At 35.0% G+C, this 27,566-nt stretch overlaps 2 protein-coding genes across 4 annotated transcripts; one reads left to right on the plus strand and one right to left on the minus strand.

The window, feature by feature from the left end:
• Window positions 1-64: 64 nt before the first annotated feature.
• Window positions 65-21,357, plus strand: LOC106180109 (glycoprotein-N-acetylgalactosamine 3-beta-galactosyltransferase 1-like). Of its 2 annotated transcripts, none has more exons than XM_013563999.2 (4): window positions 65-241; window positions 13,937-14,630; window positions 15,373-16,034; window positions 18,097-21,357. In XM_013563999.2, the coding sequence occupies exons 2-4, from the start codon at window positions 14,318-14,320 to the stop codon at window positions 18,241-18,243; spliced, it is 1,122 nt and encodes a 373-aa protein (XP_013419453.1). In that variant the 5' UTR covers window positions 65-241; window positions 13,937-14,317; the 3' UTR covers window positions 18,244-21,357. The 2 variants fall into 2 exon arrangements, with proteins under 2 accessions (XP_013419453.1, XP_086869159.1); XM_087013033.1 differs by lacking the exon at window positions 65-241 and adding an exon at window positions 13,272-13,294.
• On the minus strand, window positions 21,355-27,424 carry LOC106170142 (tRNA (cytosine(72)-C(5))-methyltransferase NSUN6). 2 transcript variants are annotated; one of them, XM_087013032.1, is made up of 11 exons: window positions 27,346-27,424; window positions 26,898-27,058; window positions 26,304-26,429; window positions 25,874-25,978; window positions 25,534-25,627; window positions 24,551-24,707; window positions 24,129-24,330; window positions 23,614-23,743; window positions 23,083-23,240; window positions 22,452-22,577; window positions 21,355-22,001 (listed from the first exon to the last, which is right to left on the minus strand). In XM_087013032.1, the coding sequence occupies exons 2-11, from the start codon at window positions 26,988-26,990 to the stop codon at window positions 21,822-21,824; spliced, it is 1,371 nt and encodes a 456-aa protein (XP_086869158.1). In that variant the 5' UTR covers window positions 26,991-27,058; window positions 27,346-27,424; the 3' UTR covers window positions 21,355-21,821. The 2 variants fall into 2 exon arrangements, with proteins under 2 accessions (XP_086869158.1, XP_086869157.1); XM_087013031.1 differs by having other exon boundaries at window positions 26,898-27,088; window positions 27,346-27,368.
• Between the last annotated feature and the right edge of the window lie 142 nt (window positions 27,425-27,566).

Consider the following 27,566-nt stretch of genomic DNA (forward strand, 5'->3'; position numbering starts at 1 on the left):
CTTCAAATGTCTTCCAATAGTAAATGTGAATTGCGTTTCTCGTCGCAGCCAGGTACCACGTGACTAGCACATCTAACACAATCCAGAAACTAGGTCAGTCACAATGTGAGGCTGGTAAATGAACATTATCTCCTCTGTTATGTGTGACTTATCAGCTGTAGGTTCAGGTGTGCAGCACGATTAAGCGCTGTTGACGTGTCAGGGGGATGGACATGACCAGAATTAGCCTAAAATCAGCCAGGTAGGTATTTAATTAGGTGTTTGATCAAAGGAGAGATTTGTGACGACCCTTTTCAAGTTCAGATCAACAAGTAAACACGATATGACTTCCGTGTCGTCTCCATTGATCATAGATCGTATTCTTGGCTGTATTGTACTACATGATGTCCGATCAACCTGCGTCTCTTACACATGTGCTGTATACAATACAGTAGTAGCTGATGGTGATTATTTTGTGGGCTTTGGCATGTTGTCTGTGGTTTCCAAATTTACTTGTATTTTATATGGACATTTCACTTGATCTATGTACAGTACTACAAGTATCCAAGTAGATGGACTTAGTTTGTGATCTATAGCCTGTATTGTAGGGTTCACTTTCTAGACTTGAGCCTGAATCAAAATACATGCAAAGGGTACTGAAAGATAAGAAGACATATTTCATTTGTATTGTTTAAAGTTATTAGTGTATACAAGCTGTACATATAAATATAGTTAACTTGACCATATAACAAACAACATATTCCTGTGAAAGGTGGCAATTGTAGCTTGTCCTATAGTGGGAAATTAAAGTGATAATAGATTTTGATCATGTACATGAATACAAACATAAAATGCATTTCTTCATTTTCTACGGATCGTGTGTTCTGAAATGTTTTAAATACACCCTCATGGTGTTGCATCGTTGTGGGATTTCAAGTTTTGTATTAAACTATTTAATTATAAAGCTGAGTTGTTTACTTGCTAATAAAACAGAGATTTGGGATTTATGATTGATCCATTTTATCCATATTTTTGACAGATTACCACATGCAGAAGTCATGTAGCTTAACATGACAGCTAGGCAACTCTCTCTCAATAAAAGATTAAAACTGATGTTACAGTACTAGGAAATATTATAATTGGATAATCTCTGTCACAGTGAACATGTTTTAGACAGTGATAGCTAGGTCTCCTGTTTAATTTTTTTAAATGATTATATAAGGGGTCTTGGGTTATTGTTGGTCTGATTAACCAGACTGTGATTTGACTTGGGGGGGGGGGGGGCAATTGACAGGTAACAAGGTTGATAACAAGTTCATCTGCAAATTAAAATGATTTTTTTGCAAACTTACAAGTCCAAGTGGACTTGTGGAAATATTTATTGTTAATTTACATTTTTTTTTTCATTTAATATAATGCAATTTACTGGCCTTCAGGTTGATGATTTGGTTGGTCAGATATGACAGAGTTATAGGTTGGTCTCAGTTATATAAATCAACCTTACATGCTATAGGTACGTACTTTAAATTGGTTTTATATACTACAAGGTGCGACAGAGAACACACGAGTATTGTGAGGATGTGGCTTTTCATAGTGCCAAAAGTTTGATTAAACACCAAACGTTTCTAGACCTTATAGCTGCTGTAAAGGCTGCCATTAAGCATACTAGTATGGACAAAAGTGGAAGGACAAAAACTGAGGCAAGTGCCAGGTCTATAATGATGTACATGCATGTACTAGTAGTATATTTAATTCATTAGTACAAACGGTAGAACATAAGTGAGGCGAAGGAGCTGAAATGTTGAAGATGTGATCACTATACTGTAACTGATATATTTAATAAACATGTACTTGAGTTTGGTGTAATATTTATATATAACATAGATAAGTTTCATGTGCAAATTTTTTGTCAGGTATGAGGAGGTCAACATATATATAGGTTATCGTGAATCTGATCTCCTAACATAGGGAATGGTATTATCTTTGATGAAAAAAGAACATTTATCTAAGAGCTGTATATATGCAGACAAAAATTTAAACTACATTGTTAATGGTCCCCATGCATGTGAGACGTGGTTATCAATAGAGCTGAACTGTTTTAAGGTCAGATGTCAGATAATGTAGAGAGGATAATATAGAGAGGCAGACACACTAGATTAGCTTGCAGACTGGCCAGAAGTTGTTACCTGTCTCTTGTCTCACTTGTCCGTTGTTTTACCTGTCTCTTTTTGCTTTTATCAATTTCTTTCCTCTTACCTGTCTATTGTCTTACCTGTCTATTGTCTTACCTACCTATTGTTTACCTGTCTGTCTATTGTCTTACCTGCTTATTGTCTTACCTACCTATTGTTTTACCTACCTATTGTCTTACCTGTCTGTTTATTGTCTTAACTGTCTGTTTATTGTCTTACCTGTCTGCCTGTCAACTGTCTTACATGTCTGTTTTATCTGACCTGCATATACCTGTGTCTTCGAGCAAATATCCTGTTGTTTTCATTTTTATTATGTACAGACACAGATGTGTCTGTACATATAGCCATCATCTGCGTCTGTCGTCGCCGTCGTCGCCGTCGCTGTCGCCGTCGCCGTCGCCGTCGCCGTGCACTTTTACCGATAACACGATAAGTGGAAAACCATTTTGCCTTTTGATTTGAAACTTGCAGAACTGATGAATATTCATAATACGCAGGTCAAGTTCGAAAATCAGCATGATCGGGTCACTCTTAGGGAATTTATGCTGTTTTTTCACTTTTTTCAACATATATGCAGCACCGATAACACGATAAGTGGAAAACCATTGTACCTTTTGACTTGAAACTTACAAAACTGATGAATATTCATAATATGCAGGTCAAGTTCGAAAAACAGCATGATCGGGTCACTTTTAGGGAATTTATGCTGTTTTTTCACTTTTTTCAGCATATATACAGCACTGATAACACGATAAGTGGAAAACCATTTTACCTTTTGACTTGAAACTTACAAAACTGATGAATATTCATAATACGCAGGTCAAGTTCGAAAATCAGCATGATCGGGTCACTTTTAGGGCATTTATGCTGTTTTTTCACTTTTTTCAGCATATATGCAGCACCGATAACACGATAAGTGAAAAACCATTTTACCTTTTGGCTTGAAAGTTACTGAACTGATGAATATTCATAATACGCAGGTCAAGTTCGAAAATCAGCATGATCGGGTCATTTTTAGGGTATTTATGCTGTTTTTTCACTTTTTTCAGCATATATGCAACCCCGATAACACGATAAGTGGAAAACCATTCTACCTTTTGGCTTGAAACTTACAAAACTGATGAATATTCATAATACGCAGGTCAAGTTCGAAAATCAGCATGATCGGGTCACTTTTAGGGCATTTATGCTGTTTTTTCACTTTTTTCAGCATATATGCAGCACCGATAACACCATAAGTGGAAAACCAATTTACCTTTTGGCTTGAAACTTGCAGAACTGATAAATATTCATAATACGCAAGTCAAGTTTGAAAATGAGCATGATTCGATTATTGTTAGGGAATTTATGCTGTTTTTTCACTTTTTTCAGCATATATGCAGCACTGATAACACAATAAGTGGAAAACAGTTTTTTCATTTGGCTTGAAACTTACAGAACTAATGAATATTCATAATACGCAGGTCAAGTTTGAAAATCAGCAAGATCGGGCAATTTTTATGGAAGTTATCCTGTTTTTTTTTTTTTTTTTTTTTTTTTTCAATTTTTTCAGCACTTTTATAACACTGATAACATGATAAGTGTAAAAATGTATTTCCTTTCCTTGGATTGAAATTTACAGAACTGGTGAATATATATAATACGCAGGTCAAGTTTGAAAATTGGCATGATTGGACTATTTTTACAAAAGTAATGCTGTTTTTTCCCCTTTATTCAGCATACATGCAACACTGATAACGTATTTTAAGGAAAACCAATCAGCCTTTTGTCTTGCAACTCACAGGAGTGATCAATCTGACCAGTATACAGATCAAGTTTGAAAATAAGCTTGATCAGTTAAGTTTTGATGAAGTTATTAGCCTTTTTGTATATAAGTGGTTTTTCTTCAGATTTAATTCTTAAGCATGTTAACAGTCTCATAACAGTACTAATTGGATATGTTAAAGTGTTGTTTTAACATTTTCTGCTTCTTAACAATATTGTTAGTTGATTATATAAAAATGACGGTAAACTTATTATCCTGCATTGTGTAATAAAGTATCAAAAATGGAAAGGAACTCATCATTGCAGTTCGTCAGATTCAATCATTCACTATGTTCAGAATCTCCAAATGGAGCTAATTGGACATTATAAATTGTTCTATTGATATTTTTCCTATGTCAGCAATTTTCCTAGTTGATCATTTAAAAATGACAGTTAATTGATGATGGTTTTATGTAAAAAAGGTGTTGAAAATGGAAAGAAAATCATTTCAGTACAGTTATCTCTTGTTAACATTTTGGCATTTTGAAAGTGTGACCCTAACTTCCATGTCCTTGGAGACCTTTCCATATCACATTTTCTGAATATCCATGATACTTTTATTTTTTTATAAAAAAATTGATGGTCATTATGCTGTTAAGTATTATGTTATATTGCATGAAAGTTAAAGAAAACCCTATTTTGGATACTGCTGCCAGGATAGCGATTAAGGGAAAACCATGTTACTTATGATAATCAACCTTACTGAAAAGACTGAAGTGCAGCTTGTGTTGGAAAACCATCGTAATTGTTTTCTGTTTTGAAAGCAATGCAGTACAGTGCTATTTGGTGCAATAAATGTATATGGATAGTAGGCAGTTAATTCAGGGTTATAAAATAATTTGCTTAATTGATTTTCAAGTTATTTCAGGGTTATAAAATAATTTGCTTAATTAATTTTCAAGTGGGTATTAAATGAGATTACATAAACACACATTGAGATTTCATTGTAAAGTCCCATCGGTTTAGCTTTCTTAACTGTGTCACATAATTAGGAATCGATGATTATTATGCAGGTAAATGTTATTTAATATGGAAAATAAGTTTACAAAAAAAATTTTGTGTAACGCTTACATTAATGCTAAAGATGAATAACAGTGCCTTATTATTCTCAAACTCAATAGGGTTATTCATATCATGTTAGTAATTGTACAGCTAGATTAAAAGTTTGAATAGCAGCTTTATTGGTATTTTTTGTTATGTTTTATTTTACATTTTCTTTTAATTTTTTTATGCTGTTTTTTCACTTTTTTCAACATATATGCAACATTAATAACACAATATAAGAAAAACAGCTTAGCCAATTGTCATTATACTCACAGGAGTGGTCAATCTTACAAAAATGCAGGTTGAGTTCGAAAATCAGCGTTATCGGGCCATTATTTTAGAAGTTGTACTGTTTTTTCAAATTTCCTCAGATTCAATTCTTAGGCATGTTAACAGTCTCATTATTGAACTAATAAGATACGTAAACGTGTTTGTTTGATATTTCCTGCATCTTTACAACATTATTAGTTGATTATGTAAAAATGATGGTAAACTTGTTATCATGTATTGTGTAATCAAGTGTCCAAAACGGAAATAAACTCATATCATTGCAGTTTGTCAGATTCAATCATCCACATCTGCCATGATGACCATGATGGGAAAACCGTGTTACTTATGATTGTCAAACTTTCAAAAAAAGATACACAGGACTAAAATGCAGCCCAAGTTGGAAAAGCAGTCTAATGGGCTTCTTTTTCTGGAAGTTATACATTTTAGTGAAATATTCATTATCTTTTTGGCATATTCATTGTGGGACTCGGAGCTCCCATGGACATGAAGCCGGATGGTAATCAAATTTTCTACATGTTCATGCTATTTATAGTCAATAATCAAAAATTGGTGATAATTATTCTATAATTTATTATGTAATGTTACATCAAAATTGACAATAATCTTTTTGCACTGCTACTGCAAACATTATGAAAAGAAAACTGTGTTATTTATTATTATATTTAACTTATTATTATTTATTATTATATTTAACTTAAGAGTATGATTTTTAGGATTGGCATGCAGTTCAAATTAGAAAGCCAGGTCAATTGGGTTATCATTTATTATTGAATTTAATGCAATTTTGTGTGAAATTTCATTTTTCTCATTCTGGCACTTTCTAAGTATAAACTTGAACTCTGATGGGCCTGAAGCCTTATGCTTTTACTTTCGTCGGTGTTACCTGTTGTGCAAAATTACAATTTGATGTTGACTGTGCAGTTAAACATAATGTATTATTGCATCAGAAGTGGTAGTCTCCTATTTTGTGCATTATTGTTTTGTGCTCTTCTTAAGTTGTGACTTATGGGCCTGAAAGACCTTTGAGAGGGTCAGTCTATAAATTTCCCTTGGGTATCACTTCGCTAATTTCAGTTATAAAGTAATTTGCCTAATTGATAGGCTACATAAAGCACACTTGTGATTTGAGATTACATAAATCACACTTGTTGATATCTCCCTGTAAACTCCCAAAGGTTAAGCTCTCTGCTAGATTAATAATAAGGAAGCAGTGATAATTATGGAGGTAAATTATGCAGGTAATTTATATATATATATATATATATATATATATATATATATATATATAATCAACAATTGCTGCCTGGGCAGAGGTCTGCACTCTCGGAGTGCTTTTCTAGTTTTGTTTATTTTCCTTAATAACTTTTTTCTCAAACACTTGCATTTGTGATATTTAACCGCCTGAAGTTCTGCACATTTTCTGTATTTCCACATAAGCAGTTGTATGTTATTTATGTTTTCAAACATTATGTAATATTATTTTATGCACTGTCATCATTTTTCAAATATTGAGACTTTCATCATGTGACTTTGGTCTCTCATGGTCCTGATACTGTAATCTTATTGAAGGGATGGATTGAGACCATCTTCTGGGTCAGCTTCCGGAAGACGTTCGGTTTTTAAGTTTATATTGACTGATATTTATTTTTTTTTTCTGTTGGAAGATCATCAAAATAGAGGATGGATCAACAAAGATACTTTGGAATACTGTCAGAAAATATCTCTGGGTCAGCTCCTGTTATTGACCATGTTGGCCTGTCTTAGGGTGCATTCCCAGAGATTTAGATCGATCCAGAGATTTAGATTTAGATCGACCTAACTCCCTGGGGGTTCACACTAAATTGCAGTCAGCGGAGCGCGCACCATAGTTAATTACCCTCTTAAGCTTTTAGTAGGCGGGACAGACGCTTAAGCCTGCTAAGCTGACAGTAATGTAATGAGACTCCCCACAGGGATAGATCAATCTAAAATCTATGGGAATGGGGTCTTAGTTTCTTAATATGTAAGACTCAGGTTCCTGGTTGTAGTGTGACTTTCACTACTTCAGGCACTATCAGCTGAAGTGAACTAACTGGAAGTCAAAGTTAGTTCAGTATTTGGATAAGCTTTGTATTATCTCTAATTCCGCTATATGAAACACAAACCACTATAAATCTCAAGTTGATGAAGAGTTTAGCTTTGAGTGTTTGGTGTTCTTTATCCTAAATCTGCAGGAATAAGCAGTAATGTCAACATTTTGCATGAAACACTTCTTATACCATTTTTCTTCCCATTTAGCTGAGGCCAATTCAGTGGCACATGTATTCCTTCCATTACCTCATGTATTTTAAAATTCATCAGCATATTTGCCTTGGGGGAAAATGGATGAATAATATTACAAATACCAGTTAAATGGTGTGAAGTAAGGACCAGTCTTACCCAAGATGATACATCAAGTGAGTCATTGTGGAATGCACAGAAACACAGGCGTCTTTCTGGGCATTCACAGACCTGCTGTTCTAATAACCTGATATATCAAGATAAGTTAAGAGGTTGTGAAGACCATGAAGCATAAATCTGTAAACTCATTCTGTTTGCTCAAACCCCAACTAGAAGTAATTAACCCAGATTATGATACCCCGGCCTTTCCCTAAAGAACTTAAGCAGAATGTTGGTCTTTAAAACTTCAACCCAAGATAAAGAGTTACGACTTGATTTCAATGATTTTTTTTAAATTTTCTTTTGTGGGTGTGAGAGAGCCTGTGCTTAATGATTTCTTTTCATTAAGTTATCTACAAACTGCTGATAAATGAATTAATAAATGATCATGTCTACACCAAGGTAGGCAGTGAGTTGACAAGTTGGGTATAAAAAAACAGTCAGTGTGTTTAATTTATGCTAAAAGAAAGAACGGGTGATATTTGTCAAGCAGGACTGCCAGATAAAGCTGGAAAGTGTGTGTGGTTATGTTACTCATGATAGCAAAACAGGACTGATTCATTTTGCTTCCTATGACAATTACTAGTAAGATTTCCTGATGTTAAAAAAAAAAATAGGACTCCAAAATTTGAAAAACAGGTTGAGTTTATGTGCAAAAAAAAAAGAAAAAAAAAAAAATACTCACCTGCACCTGGGGTATAGGTTTTTATGTACAGACACGAACAGGTGTGTTTGTACAGATAGCCGTCACCTGTTGTTGTAGTCGTTGTCATCATGGCTGTCATATTGCCATGAACTGCCACCACAAAAAAATAAGCTATGAAAGGAAAATCGTGTTACTTATTATTGACTTTCTAGAATGATATGTTAAAGATTGACAAACAGCTCAATCCAATTTGATCTGATAATTATATCTTCATGAATTTGTGCAATATATATATATATATATATATATATATATAATGTATTATTGTATTCAAAATTGACAGACCAACCTATTTATCATTATTATTTTTGGTTTTTTTCTGTATATATTTGACAGCTTTGGTGCCTTGTTTAAGTTTTTACACTCTCTTTTATCTAATTAAATCAGGTCACCACTATCAGTGTCAGGTGTCTGCCTATCAAATAGATTTATATTCCATTACACTTATATGGTCCATGTTTTATAGGACATTACTTTGAATAGAGAGAGTAATTTTAAGTTCCTCCATACTGAGTAACGTCCTCCTATGACAGTCTCATTTAGTGTGTCTGTGATCAAGTTTACAGGAGAAAATTTAGGAAAGCTGATATTTGAGACCGTATTCAGTAGATCAAATATGCCGATTACTTCAAAGCTGTCTAATCCCCTAATAGACACTGAATAGATTCCCAAGAGGATTACGCAACAAGCATGTGGGGCGGCCATGAGTCATTGTTTCAAGCAAAGATAGCAGTTAGTCTTGCGGTCAGTAGTTTGATAGTGAGGGCTTAACACTTCTACTAGTAGCATATACACACAAAGAACTCTTCACTAGATATTGTGATATTCCTCTCACTGGCTATTCATTATCTGTTCAAATTTCTGTCTCAATTCTAGAGAGAGAAGTTATGCCATCATCATTCAGCTGGTAGAGACGAAGTGCATTCAGTGTAAACAGTTTTATTGTATCACATATGCCTCCTCGAGTAGCTACGTAGTTATAGTTAGTTAATTACCCCCTAGCAACTCAAGGAGGCATCTCAGACATGTACCCCGATTACAGTGATTGAACTACTGCACTAATGCAGAGTTGGATCAATCCAGCTAGTATATGAGTGGTTTGTCTGAATGCTCCCTGTAGAGCACCTGTGTGGTAACCTGGTGATAACCATATACAATCGTAGCACTGTGTTAACATGTCACAACTGAACTGAATATACAACAAAATTTGATAGCTTTCTGTTTCTGATCTAAGCTTGTCTTGGTGGTAGTTTTAATACAGAACTTCTGATGAATCTGTGTCAAAACTTTGATTCAGGCTAAGACGATCTGCAGTACATATAGTCTACTAAATAATTTAAATAACTGCGGTTTTAAAACAGCTGTACTGCAGCTTTTTCTTTCTATCAAATGGCATAAGATACTAGTATAGGTATTTTTTTCTTTCTAGTTATTTCTTTCTTTCCTATTGGTTTCATATTTTTCTTTCACCTATTTCTGTTTTTCAAAATGGTTTCAATTGGTAAAAAAAGTACAATATTTCATTTTAGTATAGAAGTTCTACTGTTTTATTTATTGTGTCAAAGAGGACTTAAACCATTACATACATTACATTGTAATTCTGTCAATTAAACTTTTAAGTTCAGCTTTCATCCTAAAATTCTTTTCTGAAAGCAGCCACTGATGTGAGCATTTCTGCAGACAGTGCGCATTAGATCTAAGTTTTGCGCATTAGAACTAAGTTTTACGTGTAAACATTTCTATTTCTGGTTTGTGATTTGGTCTGATAGGCAGTGTGTGTGTTTATACCCAGACTACAAGGACCTATGTCCAAGATTGTAAATTAAAGCGGCTGTTTAGGTAAGACCCAAGTTATGACAAGCTAAGATAATAGCTCTACGAGGCATGACAGTTATCTTTGACTAAACCCATGCACATGTCAGCTCGTTGGCTGTAATTTTGAATGATTTAGCGGCCGGCGGGTAAAATAAATGGCCATTAGGAGTGAACAGGAATTTAAAGTGATGAAAAGTCACTGTCTGCTGTGTGTGTTGTGTATGGGAGAAATGTGGGACGTGTTGCCTAGTAACGCGTACAGCCTTATAGGTATCCAAACTTTTATTATTTATTTATTACGAAAGAGAAAAAAATTGTTTATCATGGAAACCTTTGTAAACATGCTGCAGGTTATACCTTTCAAGTGTTATCTTAATTCAAAATAATTAAAGTAAATGTTGTGTATTATGGTGTATTATATCATTTTGTATAAAATTGTCAATATGTACATATTTACCAGTACTAGTACACAAAATATAGCACCATGCAGTTGCTATTAAATGTGTATTATGTTTATTGTTATTTAAGGAAATCATTTTATGGTATTAACACAAGTGTAAAGGTTACAGCAGAAGCTGTTATTGTGTCTGTAATTGGATTATTACTGCAGGGATGTAATAAAAAATTAGTATATCTACATGGAATCCAAATGTTTATTACTTAATGACAAGAGCTTTGCAGAATGACACAGTGACCAAAAAACACATCAAAAATTAAGTGTAGCCACTATATATGACAGTAATATGTCAAATGTATGTCCATAAAAATGTCTTTTAATAGAAATATCTCTCTACATGGAAAAGATTAGCTTACAAATTTGTTCAGTAAACTTCCACATGCTGTTCTCTGGAAGAAAATTTGAACCTGTTCTCTGTAGGGCAAATTTGATTGCTTTAACTGGTCATTTTTTGGAGCTCTGTTTTATGAAGAGCCGGGACACCTGTCCTTAATGTTATGATCAACGCTAAAGACAATGTCTGTTGTAGTATAATATGTACTGTTAACGCTGCAGGGAAATTTGGCTTGGTGTCAGTGTACGCGACCTGCACGCTTATGCTGTTGCAGTCAACAGCTGTAATCAGGTAGGCGAAAAAACTTTGCCGCCATCTACTGAGCCAACGTCATTAGTCAATTTTAACAATATATAAGCCTATATATATGTTTATTCAAACAATCAAGATAAAACTTCTTTGGCTGTGGCAAAAATACTTTATGAGCAAGGAGGTTAATTAAATTTTTATATACCTTAAGGCAAATCAGGCTTGATATGACTTTAACGACATTTTAATGACTAAGAAGTGCCTCAAAAATCGACTTTTTTCACTATCATTATATCTACCTTGTTTAAAAGCAGTTTTTCTACCTAAGGTAAAATTGTGTCTATTGGTGATTATAAGGGTACATCTAACACCTAATCTGTTGTTCTAATCTTTGGTTGTTTAATCTGATATATCAAATCTTAAGTAATGATTGAAAAGTTCTTAAACTATGTAGAATTTCTGTAAATTTCTTTTTATTTCTTTTTATTCCTTTTTTGTGGGAGGCTTGGGTCATAAAATTATTGGTCATAAAATTATTTATATTTTTGATCACATCTTCAAACAAAAAATCTATCTCAAATGAAAAGTTCTTGAAATCCAATGATCATCATGACTAAACAGCTGATATGAGTCAGGTTAACATGGAGTGATGAGTACATGCATGTTCCCCTGCATGGGGTGCTTAGATTAAAAGTATATGGGCTCATTTCCACTGAAACTATCATTCTATGTAGATCGATCCAACTCTGCAGGGACTCCTGCTGAATGCAATCAGATTAACAGATGATGCACCTCTTCCTGGCATTGGGTATATAATGCAGAAAAGCTGATGATTACATAGGAGAATATTGGAAACAATTGAGGAGGGGTGTGAATCTGTTTATCTGATTGCATTCTGCTACAGTCCCTGCAGGTTTGTATCAATCTATGAAGAACAACAGTGACATTGGCAATTCACCCTTAGAGTGCATTCCCATAGATTTTAGATTGATCTATCCCCGTGGGGAGTCTCACTAGATTACTGTCAGATGATCCGGCTTAAATGTCCGTCCCGCCTACTACAAGCTGCAAGGGGGTAATTAACTTTTGTGCCCGCTTGGCTGACAGCTATTTAGCGTGAACCCCCAGAGAGTTAGGTCGATCTAGTTGGATCGATCTAATCTCTGGGAATGGGATCTGACAGGCGCTGTACTGTAATTACAGGAAACATTGTTAAAATTTTTAAGGGAAAATTCTTTAAAATTTGTGGATATAAATCATCTTACTAGTGGCACGTCATGCAATTTTTATAACCTCTTTCAAACTGATTTTCTTTAAAAATGTCCTTGTCAAATTCTTCTCTGTCATTTTTTTCTGAACCCTGTGTGTTATTGGGAGTTTCTATAGTACTTGAGGCTGGAACTGACTACCGAAGACAGCTTTACTACTGTAGCAGACATGCTGAAACTGTCAGTCCCATCGGTCATGACCGGCAAAATTTGTCTGGACCGGTAAAAAATTGGACTTAGAGTTTAAGAGCCACAATTTTGAATTCACAGCCATCATTCAACATACTCCACTAATAAAATTATATATAACACCCAAAGCGTTTTCCTTTCCATTTCAAACCTATATCACATACACAAACAAAGTAAGCTACCCAAATGTTACTGGTACTTTCTGTCTCAAACGAATAGGGTGATTTTTGGTCTGACAAACATCCATTCGGTCCGGTAAATTTTTCATTACTGCCGGTCCAAATGTCTGACCATTCTGATAAGTTTTCAACATGTCTGTACACTGTACAACGTAACACTATAGGTTCATCTAATATACATGTACTGAATGATAGGTATACCTGATTATAGCTCTATATTACCACGCTACATGACTCTGTGTCATTTGAAAGATAATTTATGTTTCAGTCAAGCATGCTGCCGTGAATATATACTACATACAGAACATATTCAGTGAAGACCTCAGACTGAAATTACGTGGACTAATGGGGTTCATTAGAGAACTCGCTGGTAGCTGAGAGAACCCTTTATTGTCAACACATTTCAATGACATGATATTATGAGCTAAATCTCAGTCATCTGGTAAAACGTGTAAAGGTATATCAGGCAGATCTGGGGTTTGGAAGTGAAAGCCAGCTTTCAGCTTGTGGACTTCTGGCAACAATATAATGCTGTTGTCTTTTTTTCAGCCTAATAAGATTTATAAATTCATCTTTGTTTCCATTTTCAAGGTAGACCTCAGCTGTTCTGTCTAGACATATAATTAATAGGTTTGATGTCTACACTGTGGCACAAACATTAATATTATGAATCAAATGTGTGATGATTGCTCACAGAATATTTGCCACAATTAAATGATATTCCAATTGATATTAAATTTTTCCTGTGTTCTAACTGTAAGATGTTACAAAATTCTAATCGAGTCAGATTTTGTAAGGCTGTGATATTTTGGCATCCTTGAAACAATCAAATGTTCAGAAAAAGCGATGTGCGAAAATTAGAAATTTTGAAGATTCTGAAGTATGAATGCCATGAGTGGGCAGAATTAACATTGTTGAACACTGGAAAAGATATTGTCTGCGCTGACATCAGTTGTCTATGTCACATTTGAATAACAAAGCAGCTCACTGAATTTCTTTTGTTCTGCTTCAGATTATGTAGGAGGTGACACGTAGAAAATATTGCAGGAGGATTGCGATGCAGCTGACAGTGTCTAGCAAATGTTATTAACAGGAGTGGAGAAAAGGACTTAATTGGCAGCATCAGGCGAATTGATAAACAATTCTGCAAGAAAGTTGCTACAAGAGGATCTGTTTCTAGAAAAAGATTTTACTTTAAAATATAATACACATATTGACAGTGCTAGAAGTGGCAGTTCTTAACCTGTAGCTGTGGACTTTGATTAAACCAGAAACTTACTACTCAGTTACTTTTGTAAATGTGTACAAAGACGAAGGTTTATCTGCAGCGGTAGCAGTCATTCATGCAACAGTTTATCCCAACTTGTGAAACTTTCCAAACAGATATACCAAAATGAATTCCCATACAGCTTTTTATTTTGCGATTGGTTTGACTTGTGGATTGCTAGTGTCTTTCATGTTCACGCAGTATTCCGGCCTTACACACACTGCCAAGATGCAGCTGACCAACAATTTCCATTCAAGAGAAGTTTTACAAAGGGCGTCAGGAAAAGATGCGGCCGTGAAAAGTGACGAGGAGTACGATGAGCACGGCCATCTTGTCTTCAAGGCCGTTGAGCCAGCCTTATCGCACGACCAACTGGACTTGGCACAGGGACATCAGCAGGCTAATAAAGTGGAGTTTCGTGATCAGCATTTTCACCATGGTAAGCATGCATGCGCGCATGTGTGTGACTGTGCGCACATGTGTTTGTGTGTTTTTTATCAAACAGACGTAGAGCAGAAAGTGATATATGTGGATTTTTATCATTAATAAGATGCAGATCATCTAAAATTTAATAGATATGACATGTTTTATTTCTTATTCTATAATGAAATCTGTCAGTTGCAAGTTATATGTGCAGTGGTTACCTGTGAATCTGTATCCATATCACCACATGAATGGATCTCCATTGTATTAACTCTGACAGTTAAGAAGCACCTGTACATATTATGTACATTCAAGGTGCTTGTTGACGTTGAGCATTAAGTGTCACATTAAAAATGGAGATGAAATGCTGGTCATTGTATTCACATATAAACTGGGAAGCTGCAATATGGCTTGTTGTGCAGTAATTAGAGGTGTGAGCTTCAGACAAATTAAAGCAGTCAGAGAAATTGGAGAACACAAGAAACAACACCTTTTATGACCTAAAATATGCTAGTAAGATATATGTACAGCACACACAAGTGCTCATGTGAGGAGAAAAATACCAAAAATTGTATAAAACTTATTTTCATGAGACACTTTGCACTTGTCCAGTAATTTATCCTTTTCTCATCATGGTTTTTGTACAGTATTTCTTAATATTTTCTGTTGTTTTTGGACATAAAGGTATGAATTTGTTTATTTTTACTATGGAGAATCTTTTTAACAGTATAATTATATAATTTGGTGTTTTTTTTCAGATGATGATTCCGTCGCCGAAGAACTGAAAAAGAAAGTACGCGTTCTTTGTTGGGTAATGACAGCTCCCCAGAACCTGGAGCTTAAGGCCAGCAACGTCAAGAACACATGGGGAAAACGGTGCAATGTTCTCCTGTTTATGAGCTCCAAGGACGATAAAGATTTCCCTGCCATTGGATTAGATATCCCAGAAGGCAGAGAGCATCTGACGGGGAAAACCATGCGTGCCTTTAAATACGCCTACGATCATCATTTCAATGATGCTGATTGGTTCATGAAGGCGGATGACGATACTTACGTCATTGTAGAAAATTTACGCTACATGTTGTCGGAGTATAACTCCAGTGATCCTATCTATTTTGGCCACCATTTTCAGACGATAGTGAAGCAAGGCTACTTCAGTGGTGGAGCTGGGTATGTGATCAGTAAAGAAGCATTAAAACGACTCGCCCTGAACGGAATAGGGAGACCCGACATGTGCAGACAAGATGGCGGTGCTGAGGATGCCGAGATTGGCCAATGTTTTGAAAAATTAGGTGTAAAAACTGGGGATTCCAGAGATGCCATGGGTAGAAGTCGGTTCCATTGTTTTAACCCTGAGACTCATTTATTAGGTGGATACCCTGACTGGTATTATAAATATGATAAATATGGTGCCAAACATGTAAGTTGACTGGAGTGATTTTTATAACAATTAGACTGGGCTCCCAAACCTAGATCAATCTAACAGTATCGATCCATCTCCAAGGGGTTTCTCATTAAATTGCTTTCAGCTTAAGCAACTTAGATGTCTGGCATGCCTACTAAAGCTGCTAAATGATAGATAATTAACAGCTAACAACTTCAGTAGGCGTGACAGACATTTAAGCCGCTAAAGTTGATAACAATTTAGCAAGAATCTCCTTGGATATATAGATCGATCCACTGTTAGGTCGATAGTGTCTGGAAATGGTCCCTGAGCCAGCTCACCCTCGCATAGCAACCATTCTATTTCTAAATGACAGTCAGAATAATCCTACCAGCATAGCAACAGGTGTTGATGATTTTCTTCAAACAAGATGATGAAAGTGTTAAACATTTATTTTTTTTCATTGACAGCTAAGAATAATCTGTCTGTCTTTCTGTTTGTAATTTTACACATACTTTTGTGCTTCAAATTTGTTAGCTTTAAATCTTTATTTTCTGACTGAAACATAATAATTAAAAAATCAAAACGTCTAGATGAAAATCACCTGCTGTTCACCAAGTTGATGTCCCTGAAGAGAGATAAATGAGGATTGATTAAGTTAGCTCAGGGAAGAAACATGGCATGTGCGAAGCAGGAAAATTGATTAATGTATACACAGGGCTGGCACCAACAGTCACCTGCGAATAGTTCAAGAGAAATACACGTTTGTTTCTCCACCCCACCCCACCCGTCCCGCCTCCCCCCATGGCTATTCTCGACTGAAATATTTGAGTTAATTGTAGATTTATCTCATGAAGAAATTGTTTTGACCTTATTCAGTTTGGCTTTACCTTTCGGTAAGATAATTTTTTTTTTTTTTAATTTGCTGACATGAACACAGCTCTACAACAGAGATTGAACAGGTTCATCAGCTGCAGGCATTAACATAGATAAAAATATGAAAGATAGAAAATTAATTTTAAAAATTATTCCATGAAGACAGCTGTGTAAGTAACATCACATTGATCATGACGCACACCACCTTAACATTAATATTTATATTGTGCATGAAAACGTCTTTGTGAAGCTCTTTGTTCCAATAAATTATTTACTACTACCTCATCATTGAACACGAGGGAAATGAGAACTTTTGTAATCCCAGCACACTGAAGCTGTTATGAAATATCCTGTTATTATTAATGAATATCATATTAATTAAGGTGGACAGTTCTCAGAAACATTTTGGTACTGAGCAATTCAAGTTTGAGATAGAGTGGTGGAGTTTAGTAGATAATTTTAGATATATATATATATATCTCAGGATGTGTACTGGTAAATATATGGTGTTCATGACATGGGCATTATTAAGTTTCTACCATAAAACAAAAGCTCAGAGCCCAAACGGATAGATACCATATTTTGTTTGTCATATATTTAACAATAAGATGACAGTACACCAGCATCAAATGCTCTAAGCCTAAGATTGGAATCTAAAATGGGTAGAGTAACAAATTGCTTAAAATTAAACAGTTCTTGCTATAGTCTGCCTCCTGCTTTGTTGCCGTTCTTTGACATACCTACTGCAAGGAGAAAACACTTTTTCATTAAATCTTGTACACAACCAAATTAAAGCACCTGCAGCCAGCAGCTATAATATCAATATTGAGATATGTTATAGAATTCATCTTGAGGCACTGTCTTTGTGGTGGGGTTTTCATTATCAGGTTTTGGAGGTGACAGTATACACAGTTTATGTACAGTTATTGCCAGCCTGCCTACAAAGGAAAAGTGTGAACAGAATTAGCTTTTAAAAGAGTTACAGTATGTGTAGGGAAAATTCCATCAGTAGGACAGCACTATTTTGGTGATGGCAGAGATGAGTTGTTGTTTTTTTTTCTCTGGAAAAGTCCCTACATCTTGTGTGCTAAATGTTTTAGAAGCAAATGCTAAATAATCATCTGTAATGTGATTAATGAAGAGTAAATATGTTTGGAAAATCTTAATCAAATCAATTGATTTTATTGTTTAAAAATTAAAGATTTTTTTGTTATCTTTTCAGGGAATAGGTAATGTAAGTGACCATGCAGTAACATTCCACTATATTCCTCCCAGTTTGATGTGGGGCTTGGAGTTTTATATCTACCATCTCAGACCCTACGGTATAGAAAGCCACAGCCAGAGACTAAACAAGAAGCAGCTTAAGTGAGAAATTTTCAAGAAATTCTTGTTTTGGGATGGGAAAAAATACTGTAGGATGTTTGTGTCAAGGTCACAGAAAACTGCCACCAGAAACGAAGTCAGAAAAAGATATATTCTTTACTGTTCTTACTTTGAGAGATTGTAGTGCAGAAGCTTTGGCCTGGACTATACAAATACAGGCTGTCATCAGTATAAGAACAAGATACCTGAAGTCTGTCAGTTTGCTTTGATATTGTTTTGTTCAGGATATAAACTTACAAAAAAGAAACAAAAGAAGTAAAAAATTATAGAAAAGATAACAGAATCATTTTGCCATACTGGTGGTGTTAGACGTAGCTGTCTGTACCTAAATGAGCAGAAACATTTTGGTGAAAATTCACATCATAATGTCTCTCTCTACATCTCTCTTTCTCTCTCTCTCTTGGCCAAAAAGGCCACAGAAAAGGAAAACCACTGAACTGAAACCAGTTCAGATGATGAATTTTAGGCAGTGCATCTAGAAAAGTTTGTAAGATGTTTATAAAAACTGTAAAGGTATGTCACAAATGGTGTGATTGTACTTGTTTGAAATCCAGAAAATTAAGTGTTGAATGCCGCTTTATGAATCGCCATCAGATTCCCAACACTTGCTATCTCCGTGGCAGGACATATAACTGATAGAACTGACATAGTGTAGTAGTTCATCTGTTCTCGACCATGGTTGTTCATTTATGTGAAGGATGCAAGAATCCTGCCCAGTATTGTCAAAACAGCATTTTTTACTTTTGATGTAAAAGCGGCAACTGTGACAGTTCTTCTCTATAATGTCGACAACTGGTGCATTTGGACATATAAAAATGTTTTACGTTTGTGCAATTTTTTAATTCCACAAAGATAAATTTGGGCGTTGTGACAGTTTTTGTGTTAGCCATAATGAAGCAGTGTCTGTGTAATGTAATGCACTTTGCTTCTCAGGTCTTGATCCTTGTACTGGATCACTAGCAGTTCTAGTTAGTATTATTATTGTTACATGCAGTTACAGTGTTGGTAATATATTTATGTAGTATTTACAGTTCTTGTCTATATAACTTAAAGGCAAGGTGCAGTGATGCTGTTATTGAACCTAATATAAAGCACTTCATTGTAGCTGTGCAGCAGTGGCAACAACTGATGTGCTCAAGTTTCACATAATTACTGAATTAACTTAATTAGATGATATAATTAATTCACAAATGTTCCATTTTCCTCTTTCCCCTTCTTTTCTTTTTCATTTCCTCCCCTTTGTTTTCCACTAATGTATATTGTAGTATTTTGAATACTTCAGGACAATTTTAAAAATCACCCTTAGCAAAATGAAAAGTTTGCAGCAAATTTGGAGGAATTTTACCGTGCAAATGAGATCTGAAGACTTTCTTTCAAACTTGCCACAGACTAAACATGCTCTTGTAAATTTGCTGCTTACTTTTCATGTATCATTGTGAGATGAATTGCAGGATTTGGAACTATTTATATTTACAAATGTTTTTGAAGTATCTAAGAACAGTGACTCATAATCAATGTTAATAATACATAAAATGATAATAATAAGTAGGCAAAGATTTTTGATACTCTGGAAGCAGCAAGAGACGAGGCCTTATCTGTTTATAAAATTTAATGGAATGTTATGGGACAATATCCTAGCTTTTTGCTTAGTAATTGCCCATTAAAGTTGTGATACTAGTTGAAAAAGTAATAGCATCTTAAATAGTTATAATTAATGATGAAGTTATAATTTCAGTGGGCACATGACTAGCAGGTTGACATGTCTGAATTTAAATGTATACTGGGCTGATTTGTTAAAACTTTGGATGTTACAAATCTCTACATCTTTCATAAATTTATGTTGTAAATTAACATAAAAATTGACTTACATTAGATTTAATTAGTCAACTTTCAGATTGTGAAGAGAATGGCTCTTTTATTCCTGTTGATCTCAACATTGTTTTCTGTGTACAGTGCGATTTCTTTTCAAGTCACACATGACTATTTTTAAAAGAGAATCAGTGCACATTAATTGGAAATTAAATGTTTTCCTGCACATACATCGTCAAAATGAATGTTTTTTTTTTGTCATATAAGTGATTTTCTGTCAAATTTCATTCTTTAATTTATATGTGGTTGTTTTTTAAACGTTTATTTTGTTTTCTAAATTATGAACTTCACCTTGACCTCTGAATGTATTTTGACCAAATAAAAACTATTGTATGTAATTCCAACAATTATAAGGCAAGCTATGGTGTTAATATTGCCGTGTGTAATTATATGAAAAAGTTAGTGCTTTGCCATACTGCAGCATTTTGAAGAGAAAAATCATCAGGGCACATTTATACTTTGACAGATAACATATCAATGTTTTATACTATACTACTTGAAAATAATGCAACAGATGTAACATATGACAGCAAATTTTTGTAAAGAAATACGTCAGTGATGTGACTTATGATGACGGAATGAGGACAGGATTACAATTACATCTCTTTCAATTTGTTTGTGTAAATAATATACTATTAGGAAATATAAGTAACTTTTTCTGTGATTTATCTGAAAAAAAAGCAAAATATTAGACATCACATGTTTAAATGCAGACAAGGTACAATTAGTCGACTAATTTAAACTCATATTGTAATTCTGCGGGATTATTGCGATGAGAGCTGTCTTTGTGAATGGTGCAATTTAATTTTTAAAATGTTTTAGTATTTATTGAAACAAGTAATTAGGAAGGATAGTTTGTGTATGTTGCCCACAGGGCGTAGTTATCAGTATAACACAACATGTAAATGTATAGACTTGCAGTTGTTCATAAAAACATATACAGTTAATTTCATGAGGGAAAACACTTTGATTGATTGATACTTACTAGAAAATTAGCATGTTTTACTTTACTGTATATACTTCAACTTAGTAACATTGCGTTGTATGTATTGGCTTACACTGCAGATGGCTTTTTCAATTTTACAATATTTTTTGGTAGAATTAGAATATAATACAGTGTGCTGGCGGCAATGTAAATCATTAATGGCGGAAAGGGTGGCCAAACATTACATCGTATCTTTACTGAATGAGTCCCACTATGACGTTTGCGATAAAAAAGTTGATATAATGAGCATTTTAAAATGGTGTTATTTTTATTCGACTTCTTTTTGTAAAGTAAGTATACATATATCTTGCCAGGTTGAGAGGCCGGAGCAGAACAGTAACTTTAAATATTTTTTCATCATGTGTATTAAGCACCTTCAAGTAGCACAAAACGTTGTGAGACGACAAGTTTTCTTATTAGAGATATATAAAAGACCAGGCAGAATTACTAAATAGATTACTTGATGATAGAGGCTGCCATTTTGGTATCATCTTTCCATTGTGATTAACACCATTCCTCTGTGAAGAACTGTATACAGAATCATTCGGTCGAATGATAAAGTGCTCCACATTTATCTTCTGATATTTCTAAATGCAGTAATATTCATTATGAAAATACATTTTCTGACAGTGTGTAATGGCCCCATCAAATGTTTGAAAAAACTGACAGCCTCATGTCTTTAAATAAATGTTATCTAGTCAAAATCATTATCACCTCACAGATTCTGTTTTGACAAATTTTGCAATAAAAAAGCCAATGCAGTCATTGTTCACAGTTCGTGCTGAAAGTGGGTCAAGGTCACCAGGGTCAAATCTCTGCAGCAGTTTCAAGTTCTCCTCTGAAAGCTGGGAGTCTGGGAAGTGAGCACCTGTTCCTCCAAGATGAGGATCCTAGAATTTAAAATATTTGTATTTTGTATTCTATTACACTAATGAAATACCACATTCATGATTACTTTCAAATTGGTAAAGTATGTACATACGTTAAACACAATCTTATTTTACTGAAAAAAATGGAAAATATTAGACAAACTTTCTTATCCAGCTTCACTTTGCTCTGTTATTAATATTTTAATAATTATTTCAAAACCAATGAACTATTTGACATTCCAAATACTTCGAATTACATCGCATATTAAATTGTTTTAGGTCCAAAAATAATTTTGCTTTCTCAAAAATAAAATTCAATTTTTCAATTACTCTTTTTCACAGAAACTGCTAGATTCAACTGTTTTTTTCCTCATCAATTTGTTTAACATTCTTCACAAATTATTTTGGGCCAAAAAGTCTTTTGAAAACCCCTGTTATGTGCAAAAAAACATTTTCTTTAATTCAGAGCACCTGTTTGGCTAACTTCACACATGGATACTCTCTCAGCAGCCATTCCACCTGTCGCTCATTCTCCCCATGCGTCACTGTACAAGTGCTGTAGACCAGGACTCCACCAACCTTTAATAAACGCACAGCCTGTAAAATATTAATTATTTTTAAATGAAACCAGAGACATCCAAGTTTAGAATATAATTAATGAAGAGAAATGGTTGAGGTTCTTTATACCCCAAATTCTCCTTCCTCAGTAAATGTACCATCTGTCATGTTATTAAGATATCTTTCACAACAACTGTGAATTGAAATTGTAACAATTATTGCTAAAAAGATGACATCTAAACATTGGCAAATTTATGCTGTACAAGAACTAAGATTTGAACACCTTAATGACTCTGTAATCCTCAGCATTTTTAAATAGAGAAAACAAAAAAAAAAAAAAAGCACTTATACACTATGTTCTGACCTAGACTGGGAACTGGGGGGGGGGGGGGGAGCTGGTGATTATATGAATACAATGGAAACAATTAGGAGGAGTAACAGTCTGTTAACCTGATTGCATTCAGTCAGAGTCCCTGTGGAGTTAGTGCACATTAGCTAGATCAAGAAAATTCACTGTGCTGGTCTCTTATTTCTCCATCATTACCTGAGCCAGAAGTTTCCTCTGTAATGGAGGATATGAGCTGAGTTCTCTGGCAGACATTTTGTTGAACACGGACGGCTTCTGCCCCAAACCACTGCAAGGTGCGTCAAGGAGAACACGGTCAAAATATTCAGGGGGAAACGGAGGGAAAGGATCACCATCTGTAATAATACACCATGTCTTGTAAGAAGTATAAGATAGAATAATATGAACCAGCCTTTTCATAATTTTTCTTATTTAAAAACCTACTAGTTTAATTTGGTACTACATATGAAAATTAAATAATCATTAACATATAATTGAAGAGAAAATGAAAACGCTTTAAAACACCAAAATAATCATTGGAGCTAATTCCCATTGACTATTCACTGAAATCAACCTGTTAGGTCAAGATTCAATTAGCAAGTAGAAATTAACATTGCTATTCTTACAGAAATATACAACAAAATTATTCCTTTCAAACACATACACACAAACACACTTAAACGCACACCACACACACACATATATAGCACACACACACACACAGTTTACCTGCATCTATTGCACAGCTCTTGGTAGCATCATAAGGAAATGCCTGGATAGACTTCAGGTTCCACTTGGAAGCATTGGACTGTATTCTCTCTACTCTGCCCTGTCCCTTGTCAAAAGCTATCACCAGACCCTGCAACAAACTACATCATTATTTTGATGGAAAACAGACCATGAGTCTCTTTCACACTAATGCACTGTATGTAGCATAAGGCTTCAGCAGCACAACTGTCCAGCTACATTAGAAGAGGTCCTAACACAAAATTTCACTTTCATAAGTTCATTTCTTACCATTTAGGCATAAGTTGGTTAATTGCCAGGCCAGGCCTAGAGTGGGACTTCAAGGATAAAGTAAGTTAAATTTGTTAAAACAATAGTCAAAATCAGAGGTCTTACCCCTTTAATATTACAAACTACATGTATTATAATATTGCAACCTGTTCGAAGAAATTATTATCATCAATTATTAAAATTTCTAATAAGCAATTTATCTATAACATCCTCACACCAAACCCCACCTGGTCTCTCATCAGAGTGGCAATGTGTGTGGTTTTACCCCCTGGAGCAGCACACATGTCCAGCACGCAGTCGTTTGGCTCAGGATCCAACACATGACTGCAGATGACAGACGGAAGATTCTGTGGAAACACTGCACTTGGAAGAATATCAGATAAAGATGGCGCCACATATACAGGACTTGTCATTTCTATGCCAACTCCTCTGAAATTTAAATTGAATTTAATGAGACATATAATAATTTGAAGTGTTTTACAGTGGGGACATTGAGAATATGTTCTTAAAATCAAAACTAAATTGAAGAGAAGTGACTGTTAATGCACCATACAGCACCATCCAAGCAATTTAAATAAAGTCTCTGTGATTATATTTTACTAGATTTTACACGGATTTTACACAGATATGAATCTAGTTAAAGAGTTACTTTGCTGGTGTTTCTGACTTAAACAAGGAATGTCTACTGATCCTAGCTATTCCGTTGCCCACAAAAAGTTTTCGTTCCTCAAAATCATCCTTCAGTCCTTTCTTGCAGGCACCCTCTATATCTGCATACACTGACACCAAGTCTCCACTCTGCATATCTTGAAAAACATTTGTCATAAAATCATCAGCAACAGGCAAAAATAAAGATATAAAAATCTTATCTGCTTAGTTCCACAAAATAAGTCACAAAATAATTGTGCCTCAGCATACTCTGGTATATATGCCAAACGAAAGATTGTTATTAAGTCTGTAGTAAGAATAAAAAATAGCATAACATTTAATAATAATAATAATATAGTTTACTGGCAACTGAAATTGTTGGATTGTACAATAATATCGATTATTTTAAACCATAAGAAGCAGTGCTACATTGTTTCCAGTACAAACAAAACAAAATCCCTTGGAATCCTGAAAAAGCATAATGTGTCATGATGTCTCACCCAGCACTGTCACACCTAACACAATGTCTCATCCAGCACTGTCACACCTAACACAATGTCTCACCCAGCACTGTCACACCTAACACAATGTCTCACCCAGCACTGTCACACCTAACACAATGTCTCATCCAGCACTGTCACACCTAACACAATGTCTCACCCAGCACTGTCACACCTAACACAATGTCTCATCCAGCACTGTCACACCTAACACAATGTCTCATCCAGCACTGTCACACCTAACACAATGTCTCACCCAGCACTGTCACACCTAACACAATGTCTCATCCAGCACTGTCACACCTAACACAATGTCTCATCCAGCACTGTCACACCTAACACAATGTCTCAATTGGTACTGTCACACCTAACACAATGTCTCATCCAGCACTGTCACACCTAACACAATGTCTCATCCAGCACTGTCACACCTAACACAATGTCTCACCCAGCACTGTCACACCTAACACAATGTTTCACTGACCTGCAGGTGCTCCCATAATTCCCTGAGCAAACACATCTGATCCCCTCAACACTGACATACCACACTGGAGGTCCACAATAACAGCTTTATCACTCTAGGTGGGAAATGAAGGAGTTAATCAGAGACTGACCAGTGACCAGAGACCAATGATTATTTCAATAAGCTGTTAATACAGCCAATTTACAGGTACACATAAAATAACATATATTACATATTAGCAAAATTAATTTAATGATCAAGAGTATAATAAAAAGAAGTACAAATTTTAATACACAAAAACTGAGTTGAAACAAAAAGAGATATTATGGTTAATGGACAAAATCAAAAACTAATTTCTTACATTTTTTAGATTCAAATGTGGCCCAGAGTTCTTCACATAGAGAACATCTGGCAGTGTGTCATGTGACTCCACCACTGCACGGTGCTGCCCTCTGCTGGCATATTGCTGTAACATAACAAAATTACAGATTCACATTTTGGACTCCCTGTGCTTCAGATACTCAGGAAACCCCTGAAGTACATATTTAATCTTCAATCTCAATCTTGTAGATCTCTGAACAGGCCCTTAGCCTGGGGGCTCCAGCCTCAACAAGAACCCCCCTTTATGCTGTGAAAAGCACCCCCTCTGGATAAATTTTTTTCTAAGTACATGAAGGTTTCTGGGTAAAAGGTTCACCTTTTCCAGGAAAAGAATCCCCCTTTTAAAATCGCTGGTTATTTTGACCAGCAGTGAACTGAGATAAATCTTTAAGTGCAGACTGGATACTCACCTTATTAATTTCATCCTCCAACTGGACTTTGATCTCTTCAGTTGAACATGAAGCTAAAGTGTTTACACGAAACACTGTAAAAGATGGAGGCACTGCTAGTGCTTGTAACAGTTGGTTAAATTGCACCTGGAATGGAAAGAAATCAGAAAGATGGAGGCACTGCTAATTCCTTTAACAGGTGGTTAAATTGCACATGGAATGGGAAGAAATCAGACTGTAATTCAAACTGTTATTCTTCCGACTAAAGACTGTGTTTTGCTCTTGTAATTTATACATCACCTGAAAGAGCTGAACTTAATACTCTTTACTTCATATTTATTCACAAATTTTTCTACAATGGATTGTGAATACCGGAAATGTTTTTTTTTTTTTTTTGACCACTAAAATTGTTTTATTTTTTAACTATTACATTTCAACTGACATCTCTTCCAAAGGCAACATATCTTTGGTCATGTCAGTGTTATCTTGTTATTAACAAGGTGCTTAACACTACAATAAATATGAACATCAGTAAGACTTTAGAAGAAATGAAAGCACCTGTAATACAGTAGCTGGGATATTTCAGATGTGAGTCCAGAGTTTCTGGGTACTTACATGTACATTTTTACCGTTTTCTGTATGGTTTCCATAATCACTTGCCAGGCGTTCTTTGCAGTCTGCCTTAAGGTGCAGTGACGGCCACTCCATTCAAATATGGGGGAAATCAAGCCGCCCCGTTTGAACGCATATATACAGCTGTACGTGCTACTTCAGCGCTAAAAGTTTATAACACACCTGTAAAACTTCTAAAAAAGGAACAGTGATGAAAGAACTAACTCCACGTTCTTCAGCTTCTTCAAAATTACGTTTGAATAAAAAATTTGAAAGCACAAATGAAAATAAAGTTGTAAAATTATTACAAAATGTTTACTACTCAAAATTAACTTCGTCACGGTCCACACAAGATGTATATTTTCTGTTTCACAAATAAATCTTCTTTCATTTCAGTTTCACTCAATCTGTGCCTTTTGATTTCAAGGAACCAAAAACACTATCCATTTACCTTCTCGCTGTTCCATCTTGTCATGATTCGTACCTCTTTTACGGGAGAGCTTATGTATTCAAGACAAGCCTCGCGTTAGATGTGATGCTTACTTTGTCAACGTTCACGCGTAGCGTCCTTGATATTATATTTCTCTAATAACGGATTTGTTAACATGTTTGTCCAGAGAAGTGTTTATGCAACTGACACAGAATTAACAAAAGTGAAAGGAAGTTCTAACG

The sequence above is a fragment of the Lingula anatina genome, chromosome 5, assembly GCF_051362555.1.
Source record: "Lingula anatina isolate TDL-2025a chromosome 5, LinAna3.0, whole genome shotgun sequence".
NCBI classification, from domain to species: Eukaryota; Metazoa; Brachiopoda; class Lingulata; order Lingulida; family Lingulidae; genus Lingula; species Lingula anatina.

Bases quoted from the DNA above. Each gene is read 5' to 3' on its own strand.
- LOC106170142 (XM_087013032.1), bottom strand. From the start codon at position 26,990: ATGGAGTGGCCGTCACTGCACCTTAAGGCAGACTGCAAAGAACGCCTG. The intron at 26,430-26,897 runs GTAAGTACCCAG...TTTCCATTCCAG, and splicing joins AAAACGGTAAAAATGTACAT to GTGCAATTTAACCAACTGTT. The intron at 22,002-22,451 runs GTGCTCTGAATT...TTTAAATTCTAG, and splicing joins GTGTGAAGTTAGCCAAACAG to GATCCTCATCTTGGAGGAAC.
- LOC106180109 (XM_013563999.2), top strand. From the start codon at position 14,318: ATGAATTCCCATACAGCTTTTTATTTTGCGATTGGTTTGACTTGTGGA. The intron at 14,631-15,372 runs GTAAGCATGCAT...GTTTTTTTTCAG, and splicing joins TGATCAGCATTTTCACCATG to ATGATGATTCCGTCGCCGAA. The intron at 16,035-18,096 runs GTAAGTTGACTG...TTATCTTTTCAG, and splicing joins ATAAATATGGTGCCAAACAT to GGAATAGGTAATGTAAGTGA.